At 37.4% G+C, this 12128-nt stretch overlaps 1 protein-coding gene across 4 annotated transcripts; it reads right to left on the reverse strand.

Moving 5' to 3' along the window:
• Positions 1–2452: 2452 nt before the first annotated feature.
• On the reverse strand, positions 2453–7446 carry LOC104235580 (BTB/POZ domain-containing protein At3g05675). Of its 4 annotated transcripts, none has more exons than XM_009789373.2 (5): positions 7238–7446; positions 6821–6940; positions 6232–6314; positions 4713–4768; positions 2453–3955 (listed from the first exon to the last, which is right to left on the reverse strand). In XM_009789373.2, the coding sequence occupies exons 4-5, from the start codon at positions 4722–4724 to the stop codon at positions 2645–2647; spliced, it is 1323 nt and encodes a 440-aa protein (XP_009787675.1). In that variant the 5' UTR covers positions 4725–4768; positions 6232–6314; positions 6821–6940; positions 7238–7446; the 3' UTR covers positions 2453–2644. The 4 variants fall into 4 exon arrangements, with proteins under 4 accessions (XP_009787675.1, XP_009787678.1, XP_009787676.1 ...); XM_009789376.2 differs by having other exon boundaries at positions 6232–6306; positions 7238–7395; XM_009789374.2 differs by having other exon boundaries at positions 6232–6309; positions 7238–7395.
• Positions 7447–12128: the final 4682 nt, after the last annotated feature.

Consider the following 12128-nt stretch of genomic DNA (forward strand, 5'->3'; position numbering starts at 1 on the left):
TACCCAAAACAACATTAAAACACCAAATCAACCTCGAATTCAAGCCTAAGAACTTCTAAACTTTCAACTTTCGCCAATTCAAGCCTAATTCTACCACATACCTCCAAATTACATTTTGGACACACTCCTAAGTCTAAATCACCCAACGAAGCTAATCGAACCATAAAATCCAAATCCGAATTCGTTTACTCATAAGTCAACTTCCGATTGACTTTTCTAACTTAGCTTTCTAACTAAGAGACTGAGTGTTCATTTCACTCATAAACTACTCCGAACTCAAACCTACCAACTCGATACAACTCAACACAGCTGAACAACATATAAATAAGCATAGATGGGGGAAATAGGGCTATAACTTTCAGAACGAACGACCGAGTCGTTACATAAGTGAAGCATAAGTCAAGGCATCACTAAGTTCAACAAGGCACAAAGAAACATATAATCCCCCTCCCGAGCATGAAAATCCCGACACATGCATATATGTCTGTTACCTCGTATATGCATCACGCCCCCCTCCATATAGCAAACAATATCATATATTAGAAAAATTCTCTAAATAAAGCTAGGCAAGACACATACCTCATTCCGAAATTATTTTCATAATCAAATACCGTCTTCTTTAGAAATACTCTTCAAAACAAACAAACCTAGTCAAATATCATCCAAGGAAGTCAAACAATATAAAAGAAAACATCCTCAATCAATAAAGGTTCAACACTTGCCAAAATCCCAAAAGTCAACCCAAGCTCGCACGATCTATAATTGAAATAGAGACCAAATCCCGATGAACCATAACCCCACGAATCCAAATATATAATTTGATTCGAAATCTGACCTCAATTTGAGGTCTAAATCTTAATTTTACAAAATTCCTAAATTCTACCCGAGACCCTCAATTTCTACGTTTAAACTAGTAAACTTAAGGATAAAAATCTATGGGTGTTTATAAAAATAAATCAAAACTAGATGAAAATCACTAACCAATAATGTTGCAATGAAAATCTCTTCAAAAAATATCTCCAATCCGTGATCTTGGTCTCAAAAATGATGAAAGATGGTCATATCACGATTTTCAACTTTTTAAATACCTGGGTGTCAGGTGCTCTTCGCGTTCGCGGAGCACGTACCGCATTCGTGAAGGACATAGGCCACCTGCCACATTTCAGATTGATCCAAAATCAATCTGAAACTCACCTAAGCCCTCGGGCTCCAATCCGAACATCCACACAAGTGTAATAACATCACACAAACTCCCTCGCAAGCTCAAATTATTAGAATAACATCTAAATTCAAGAAGTGATCATCAAAACTTTAAGATTTTCAAAGTTTAAAACTCAATTTTGCCAACTTTTCACATAAAGCGCCGAAATGGCTTTGGGTCACCTGGTACCCCAACCATACGTACGTACAAGTCCAACTCATCATACGAATCTACCAGAATCGTCAAAATACCGATCCAAGGTCGTTTACTACAAATATTGACCAAGGTGAACTCTAGTCATTTTTAAAGTCAAAAATCATATTTTTTTAAAAATTCAAATTTAAACTTTCCAAAAATCGACACAGATCATGCATGCGAGTCATAAATCATCAAAGTGAGCTGTGAAAAGTCTCGGAACACAGAAAAGGTAGCCAGTACTCAAAACTACCGGCCCGATCGTTACACCCACACGTCATATATTGTACTCTCACCACTAAACCAAAACATTGGGAGCAATTTCTCAATTATACAATAACATACTTTCACAACAAAGAAAATTTGTTGGAAGAAAAGGACGTAAAATGCTCCATTCATGTCACGCTATCCAAATTCAGAAGCTCCTTGTAATGAATGGACAAAATTGAAAACGTTCTTACAAAGAAGATCGGAAGGAGAGAGAAACGCCACCTGGAACAAAAGAACTAGTATATCTTTACTAGTTTCATACATGGCACTTGTGGCCGAAATTGAACGCATTTCATGAAAGAAGGCCAGTGGCTGAAAAAAAATATTAGAAACAAAAAAACAGCCATATCTGTGACCAGTTTTATAAAATAAATGCCAAGTGTAGAAGGATATAACAACATAGCAACTGAAAATCAATCGTTATATTGTCAGTGTATCACTTGGCGTCCTTTTCTGGTTCTAATTTCATCCTCTAGAAGGAAAATAGCCAAAGACAAGTACAAGTGGTCAATGTTTCATAGGAAAACGACTCGCTCGAAAGACTTGCAACAATTTCGAGCACTCGATTAAGGGTAGAGAGTAACCATCAGCCTTACCAGCTCAAAGGGAGGGAGCACTACAAGGAGAAACCTCAGTTAAATTATTAAAGAAAAAAGAAAGCTGAAATAGATCTAATGCCTAAAAACTAACAAACAGACACAAATTTGGCAACGAACATCAGCTGTCAAGAGTAAGCTTTCAGTCTAAGAACTTAAGTTGTCGTCAATCATTAGTTATGCAACCATCTTGGTGAGAAAGATTGACATACTTCATAGAAAATTAAGCATAAAACATTGTGAGGGAAACAAAAATAGAGAAGGTGATTTTACCATTCGTCTTACCAGTTCAGCTATGTTAAAGAAATAACACAAAATTTCCACCAAAAATCGGTTATACAACCTAAATCCTAGAATTGGCTAAAAAAGAAAAACAGAGAAGTCATACTGTCTTAGCTGTATTGTGATCTTCCCCAAGTGCTGCCAGCCTTCGCTTGGAAACCTTGGACCTATAACACCACACTTCAAATGCCTCGGTGAGGTCTGGATATTGAATCTGCTGATTTTCCAACCACTCAGTTAAAATATCTGCCTGATCAACTGATGGCAATGCAAGTATAATGGAAACAAATGCTGACTCCAAGGATTGCCATAACTCACTATCGACTTTTATTGTGAGATCATCATCAGTTTCCTCGGTGAAAGAATCAACTAAAGGCTTCATGGATCGGACAAAAGGAAGCCAGAGTTTCACCATGTGAAGTCGTTTTACAGTAGGTAACACAACTATGCCATATCCTACTGCCTCTAATACTTTTGCTGTCACCTCAAGAACCTTCAGCATTGTTTTTAGAATTTGATTTTCTGCTTCTTTTTGTTGAACAATTTTAACTAGTTTCATTGACAACTCTGTCCAGCTGCAAACAAAATCTCTCATAATTTCCAGCTTTCCTAATATCTGACATGCCCATGACAAGTCTGTTAAACAGGAATGCAATGATTGCAATTTCCCAGCATCTGAAATTGATTCTTGGAGATCACACAGTAGAGATTCTACAAGGTTGTTAAATCTATCAAACAGCCTGTTGGCACATCGTATGACTTCTAGCTTTATTTCTTCATCGGCAGTCAGTAAAGGAGCATCATCATCCTCAGTAAGCAGGTATTCAAGCTGTTCTTGAGCAGTGGTTTTCAGATCATTCAAAGGTGAAGGAGGTGACGATGTAGCAAATTGAAGGGCCGCTAGAAAAATCTTCATTACTGCAGCAGGATTGACTGGTTGGAGACGAGCAAGTACTGGTTCCACTTTAGATCCCATGCCTGGTATAGTATTTAATAGCTCCTCCTCTTCAGCTTCCTCCCATGGGACTGCTTCCAAATAATCCACACATACTGCAATAATTCTTGGGCATCCAAACTTGACAGCAACCCGCAATATGCCAAGGGCATTCCTGACACCGTGGCAAATTTCAGTCATTAAACTATCTGCAATGACATAGAAGAGTCGAAGGACATTGACATGGTAGTCCAAATCAGGTTCTTCACAGTAAACCTCAACACAATTGCGCGAGTCAAGAATCTGACATGTTGGCCAACTATCTGATAACCGATCAGCAAAATATTTGCTCTCTTCGACAAGAATATGTGAATGGCAGTAAAGCCAATCATCACGGCCATCCTGCGTTCTAAGCCTTACGACAACATCACTGGTTGGTCTATCTCCGATCTTGCTTGGTGTCTTTGATTCATTAGGCTGCAATGGGGAATGTTATAGGTCAGAAAATGTGATAAATTATTGGCAACAATAAACAGCTAAATCAGTAAAAGAAAAGCATGATGTCAACTTCTATGATGCCTGGAAATGATAATGTTCATACTTTAATCCTTATTAGCATAGGAGAGCGAATGCAACCGTAGGAGCAGCCAAAGAAGTAGATGCGAGAATCGACGTTTTAAAACAAATTCATGGCCATGTCCCTTGAGGCAACGGAAGGCCTAACTGCCCTGAGGCCTCCAGGTGGAGCTAAACCTTGAGCTTTCCTCCCCGTCATAGAAAAGAGGAATTTACACAGGTATAATCAATAGTTAAAATGAGTCTACGCCATGTGTACACATTAAGAGGAAATGGAATCTGTCTAAAATTTTACATTACAAAATATGAGGGGAATAAAGTAAATATTTTCCAACTTCTAAGGATTCTCATTTTTTGGCTCGTTTAATCTTTTCGAATTATTAAAGCACTTCCAAGTTAAAAGATAAGAAAATGTTCACACTCAAAACACAGACCCTATTGGCAGTGCCTTGTCTGGCCAAAGGTGGGTTGCCTCAGCTTAAGCTTTTGCCTTTCAAATCACCAGAAATATCATGAAACGTTTCCAGGAAAAACAAAATTTTAAGTAAATTGTTGCATTAACTCTTTCCTCTTTATTTCCAATTTCCATGGCTTCTGTGATAAGACACACGCTCCAAAATATATTCTTTTAGTTTTTATACTATGCAAAGACACTTACGGCTATCTCCATTAATGAACAGCACTAATCGGTGTAGCTTCTATGCATTGTCAGACCTGCAAATAGACAAGGATATATGAAATCAGATAAAAAGAAAAGATAGCTGAACGGCTTAAATCAGATTCTGTATTCAGTCAGCCTACGCATCCCCAACAACTAAAAAGAGTCCAACAGAAATTTTTTTGATAATTAAATCCTATGGAACTTGTTTTTTCTTTTTCAATAGATAAAAGTCCCAAGAGAAATTAAACAACAAAACTGAAAAAACCAAACCACTTTGTCCGTGAGATGCCCTGTTTGATTAACCGAGAAACACAAATCAACAATAAAAGGTTTAAGAATGTATCTCTCTCTCTCTCTCTCTCTCTCTCTCTCTCTCTATATATATATATATATATATATATATATATATATATATAACACAAATCAACAATAAAAGGTTTAAGAATGTATATCTCTCTCTCCCCCTCTCTCTCTCTATATATATATATGAAAATAGAAATCTAGTATGCAAGCAGCATCGGGCATCAATATATCAAACACATATAAAACACTCAATCGACTGGATTAAGTAGTAAAATAGATCATATAAAAAGGTGGTAGATCAAGTAAGTTTTCAAATGGCAGACATGGCAATAAACTTATTTGTATCTACCATCTTTCTCTAAATTGATCAACTTCTCATTTTCGAAAAGGAGAGAGCAAGGGCAACCTAGTGCAATAAGCTCCCACTATGTACGGAGTCCGAGGAAGGGCTGAACCACATTGAGTATTATTTTATGCAGTCTTACCTAGCATTTCTACAAGAGGTTGTTTCCACGGCTTGAACCTGTGACCTCCTAAGTCACACGGTGAGAACTTTTACCATCGCGCCAAGGCTCTCTTCCTAAAAGAAAGAACGTTTCGGATGCTTATAACACGAAAAACACTAGTGAGATCAACTTTACTCTTCTAACCACAAACTTATTTCGTTTTTTCTATTATGAAAAGATCATGAAGAAACTGTTGAATCCCACATGCTCTACACTTCTTAACCTCATCTCTTAATACTCGAACAAAGTTAAATTAATGAAAGCATGCTCATTACTGTCATCTTACTTAGCTTAACGGTGTAGGATTCTCCTCTTACCTTCTACTTCGACCTCTCTTTTCTCAGAACTTGAATCAAGTACTGAAAGTTAAACTGCAATACTAATTTCTGGCATTCTCCAAGGAGTAAGGTCTTCGGAAGGACAAGAACGTTCAGAAGTTAAAGTGTAAAGACGTCTCATGGCAACAGTTGGCACATGGCACTAGGTGACCTTTAGAAGTATACCAGTGCTTTACTCATTAAGCTTACAAAAGTAATTGCAGAGTCAATCAAGTTCTATGGTGTTGCTGCAGCTAATAGGTGTATTTGACAAACAAGTTAGGACACATAAGCGCATAGATGATCAAAATTGACTAAGAAGCTAAGTTAAACATGGGATTGGCAAGTGAAGAAAGCAATAAAGTTCCATTCAGGCAATCATACACCTACCTTTGAAGGACCACCTCTCCCACAAGTTCCAAGATTTGCTTGGTCATACTATGGATCTTCTGCATGCATGCCCCACTGCTAAACTACCAAGAAAAAACTGAATATGGCTTAGCGGAAAAGAAAGGTCTCACAGACTCATAAATCCAGAAAAAGAAATAAAAACTCAAAATTAAAATCCGTGAGCATATCCACCATTATTAATTAGTTTCTGGCTGGTGCATCACTATAATAATCACCAATAGGAAACTTGATAGTCATATATGTTATATAGTAATTTATGTAAAACGAAGTGTTAGAAAATTAATCAACATGGAGCTACATTTTTCATTTTAGCACAATACTACTTCCAAAGCAGAAATTTTCAGAGCACTCATCTAAGAAATATTTTCCAATAAAAATAAGTTATTATATTTGATATGCGCTACCTCTAGGACGTTGCTCAATACAGAAGTTGCTATAACGAGATAAAAGTAAAAAGCAACTCCATTATCACAATCTATTCAGCAATTCAGCTACTTAACAAACACTTGCCAGGTTTGACATAAATGGGTATAAAACAAAACAAAATAATGGGTAAGGTTCTTTTTACCCTTTATCCAAAATGACCCACATTCTCCTTCCCCTCAAGAACCCCATTTTCAAGATTATCAAGCTCCCTTGTTTACTTCTCTTCACTCAGGCACACATACCAAAGTCTTCCAGTAGATATCTGCAAATAATAGATAAAATCAAACACCCACCAACAATCAGATAAATCCAGCAAATGTCTATTGGATGTAACAGTTTATTATCAAAAAGTACTAAACTTTAAGGGGAAAAACCTAAAGACTACTTCATATTTCAGTCAATAAATCTTGACCAGATAAAACCCATATCTAGAATGTCATGATAAGATTGTCAAAGGATATATACCCATATTCCATTTCCATAGTTATTCTTTGTTTTTATTAATGGAAATTATCTGAACTAAGTGCAGATATTGTGGATTCTTGTGCGGAGAACATACCTTTCCTATTCATTATGAGCTGCCCTTCGTTTGTAAAGTAGATTGAGAGTTCTTGCTCTTCAAATTGTCGAAGCAAATAGTACCAACTTGGGGAATTTGCGCATTTGATTCTAGGAACTCTTTTACATTTTTAAACTTAAAGAAAAGATAATTGGAAATCGAGTAGTGGAGTTCACCTTTTTGGAAAGAAAATTTGAGGCATGTAATTCTTGAAAATGTTTAAAAGGGGAATGTAAGTAGCTAAACTATGAATATAAGACGATGATTGATAATTATTTTTTGGGCACATCTTGGGAGATATTTATAATATTTAAACCCTAACAAAAATACTCAAAAATTTCAATAGAATGTCGATGACAAAGCAAATCGTCACAGTATTATCCAACTATATATAACTGTCTACAGACCTTTATTAGAGTGACAACTGTATAAAGGACGGGACTAGGCCCTGTCGTACCCGTATCTACATACAAAACCAAAACTAATAACAGCTCCGGATTAAGTGGAGCACACCAACTCTCCCTAATCAAAGATCCTAGAAAGGGGGACCGTTAGATTTTCTACCTACACCTGCGGGCATGAAACGCATGGCCTAGAAAATAGGGGCATCAGTATGAATAATGTACCCAGTATGTAAGGTATGAAAATCAGTACATAAGAAACATAAAGAAATATGGAGTAAAGAAATTCACCTGTAGGTCTAAATATCTTTGTGAATCCTGAAATATTTATAATGTCATGTATGTGCGTATAAAGGTCGTATCATGCATATGTATATGTGTACATAACATCATCAAGCCTCTGAGGGCATCCCATCGTATTATCTCGGCCTCTGTGGGCGAAATCATCAACGTATACCAACTGATCAGGTGGTGGTGCGTATATAATGTCGTAACCTTTTTCCATATCCCATATACATATAATATACGCGTATATAACGCATCTGGTCATGGGTCAATGTACATGTATAAATGAATGAAATGCATAAGAAGTACGTTAATAAGATTTCTCGGAATGTCATATGATCAATATGTCTTCGGATAAACTTTATCAACTACGTATTTTTCTGAGGCCCATGAGCAGAAGATATAATAATAATGCCAAAAGGAAAGAAGGGATAACCTTAACATGAATAGAGGCATTTATGAAAGTTGTGCCTTTGCTCGTTTCATTTGTATCATAGGGATCATGCCAAAAGGAAAGAAGGGATAACCTTAACATACCTGAGCCGATTTTCTTGACAATCCTTTCAATACACGTCAATCGCGATAAAATACGTAATGGCGAGATTGAAGTAGGAGGAAATCCGTATGATATTCTTGAGAAAGGTTGTACCGTCCTCCTTTAGAATTTGCAACTCACGCTAGCATTATAGGGGTTCATATGAATTCCATTTGAGAATTCCCATCAGTTAGTTAGCAACATACACATCCCACTTAATTATTTAGGAAGATCTCTTATACTTGTGGTTATGGGTCCCACTTTTGTAAAGATTATTTTGCCAAAATCCCTTAAACATGCCACCTAGCCAAATAGCCAAATAGTCATTATTTGGTTTTAGCAATTAAATCCCTTGCTGCCACGTTGGGGTAATGTTTCCACCAAACTTATCCACCAATTTTCAATTGATTTTCTAACTTCCCACCCAAATCAATAATTAACCCATTATTAACATAATTAGGTAATATATTAATTTACTTAAAATACTAATCACTTTTAACACACTTTGTATGCCTTGATACCATGGTCATGTGATACCTTGTATGACACTAGTCCATAAAAACCTAGTATTATAACTTGGACCGTATTTTATCCCAAATTGACAATCTTCAACGAAACTCATTTTCTTTGACTTGTTTACCCTCTAACCTTCACGACACTTACTTATCACCTGTTATAAATAGCATAAATACTCATAACCTCAAAAATAATCTCACTCCCGAGCCTGTGTTGATTAACTTATGACGGAACTTTAACGTACGAAAACACGAAATATAACATGGTAAATCTGAAATACATAAAATAAATCCATAAATTATATGGTCTAGACGAATCTCAGAAATCCGGTGTTATCAGTACATGAGCAACAATAGTACTATAAAGTATGGTCTGAACAATATACAACAGTTTGAAACAAAATAAATAGTAAAGACATAATATAAGGGGACTTCACGGGCTGCGAACGCCAGCAACTCTACCTCAAGTCTCCTAGGCAAGCCAACCTAGACAAATCTCCTCTACGCACCATTGGGATCAACATCAGAATTTGCACAAGAAATGCAAAAGTGTAGTACGAGTATAACCAACCCTAGACCATGCTCGCAAATGCAATCTCTTGACTGCAAAAGCGAGATCAGCGACTGAACACCGGAACTAGAATGCACCAGCAGTTTAAAAATCAACCAAACTCTTTCGTAACACATTTGAAATTCACTCAAGCCCCTCGGACTCCAAACCAAACATTCCCACAAGTGTAATAACATCCTACAAACTTTCTCGCTATCACAAATCATCAAAATAACATCAAATAACAAGAATCGATTGTCAAAACTCATGATTTTCAACTTTAAAACTCATTTTCATATTTTTAACATAACGCATCGAAATGAGCTCGAGTCACCCCGGAACCCAACCAAACGTGAGTACAATCCAAAACAATATACGAACATTTCAAAATTGTCAAAACACCAATTGGAGGTTGTTTACCAAGAATGTTGACTGTGGTCAACTCAAGTCCCATTTTAAGCTTAAACAACTTTTACTTCAAATGTTTACATAAAAACTTTTTGAAAAATGACACGGACCATGCACGCAAATCAAGAAACATCAAATGGAGCTAACAGAGGTCTCCAACACAAAAATAAAGGCTAGTACTCTAAAGGACCTATCGGGTCGTCACATTCTCTGCCTCTAAAAGAAACATGCGTCCTTGATAGATATAGAAAAGTACCTGTACTGGTAAAAAGGTGGGGGTAACTACTCCGTATATCGGACTCAGACTCTCACGCAGCCTGCTCAATCAGATGTCCCCTCCGATGCACTTTTACAGAAGGAAAACTCTTGGATCTCAACTTACGAACATGCCGGTCTAGAATAGCCACCAGCTCTTCCTCATAAGTCAGATTTTCATTAAATTGCGTCGTGCTAAAGTCCAAAACATGAGAGTTGTCCTCGTGGTACTTCCAAAGCTTAAAAACATAAAATACCGAATGTACCCTTGCTAGGCTAGAAGTCAATGCAAGCCTATAATCAACATCCTCAACTCTCTACAAGATCTCAAACGAGCTAATAAACCTTGGGCTCAACTATCCCTTCTTCCCGAACCGCATCACACCCTTCATATGCGACACTCAGAGAAGAACCTTCTCACCCACCATGTAAGCTACATCTCGAACCTTTCAGTTCATATAACTTTTCTGCCGTGATTGAGCTGTACAAAGTCACTCTTGAATCACCTTAACCTTTTCCATAGCACACAGACCAAATTAGTTCCCAATAGTCTAGCCTCTCTAGGCTCAAACCAACATATCGACGAATGACATCGCCTCCAATTAATGCTTCGTACGGAGCCATCTAGATTCTCGACGGATAGCTATTGTTGTAGGCAAGCTCTTCTAGAGGTAAGAACTGGTCCCATGAACCTCTGAAATCAATAACACAAGCACGTAACATGTCTCCAAGATCTGAATAGCACACTCGGATCGTCCGTCCGTCTAAGGATGTAACATGATACTTAGCTCGACGCGCGTACCCAACTCGCATTGCATGACTCTGCAAATATGCAATGTGAACTACGTGCCTCGATCAAAAATGATAGAAATGGTCATACCGTAGAGGTAGATAATCTCTCGGATGTAAATTTGAGCAAACCGCTCTGAAGAATAGTAAGTCATCACCGAAATAAAATGTATGGATTTAGTCAACCATTCCATAATAACCCAGACTGCGTTATATTTCTTCAAGGTCCATGGTAAGCCTACCATAAAATCCATAATGATATGCTCCCAGTTTTGCTCTGGTATCTCCAATATATGAGTCAATCCACCCGGTTTCTGATGCTCTTTCTTCATTTGTTGACAATTCAAATAGCAAGATACATATGTAATAATATAGTTCTTCATCTTTCGCCACCAATAGTATTGTTTCAAGTCATTGTACATCTTCGTGACACCTAAGTGAATGGAATAGCATTCACTGTGGGCCTCCTCAAGGATCAACTCTCTCAACCCATCAACATTTGGAACACAAATCTGGCCTTAAAGTCGCATAACACCATCATCTCCAATCACATCCTCTTTAGCACCGCCCGTTACACCATGTCTTTCAACACCTACAAGTGAGGATCATCAAATCGGCGAGCCTTGATATGCTCCAACAATGATGACTGTGCCATAACACAAGAAAGAACCCAGCTAGGATCTGAAACATCCCATCTCACAAATCGATTAGCCAAAGCCTGAACATCCATAACTAGTGGTCTCTCCACTACTGTTAAATATTCTAAACTACCCATGCTCTTGGCCTTCCTACTTAATGCATAGACCACTATAGTGGCCTTCCCCGGATTATATAATATGGTGATATCATAATCTTTTAACAACTCTCACCATATTTGCTGTTGCAAATTAAGGCCTTTCTTCTTGAACAGATGTTGGAGACTCCGATGGTTGGTATAGACCTCACATGGAACACCGTATAGATAGTGCCTCCAAATCTTCAGCTCTTGAACAATGGCTTCCAACTCTAAATCATGCATAGGGTAATTCATCTCATGAACCTTCAATTGTTGAGATGCGTAGGCAATCACCCTACTGTCCTACATTAATACTACGATAAGCCTAATACACGATGCATCGCAATAAATAGTATAAGATCTTGAACATGAAGGCAA

The sequence above is a fragment of the Nicotiana sylvestris genome, chromosome 7, assembly GCF_000393655.2.
Source record: "Nicotiana sylvestris chromosome 7, ASM39365v2, whole genome shotgun sequence".
NCBI lineage: Eukaryota > Viridiplantae > Streptophyta > Magnoliopsida > Solanales > Solanaceae > Nicotiana > Nicotiana sylvestris.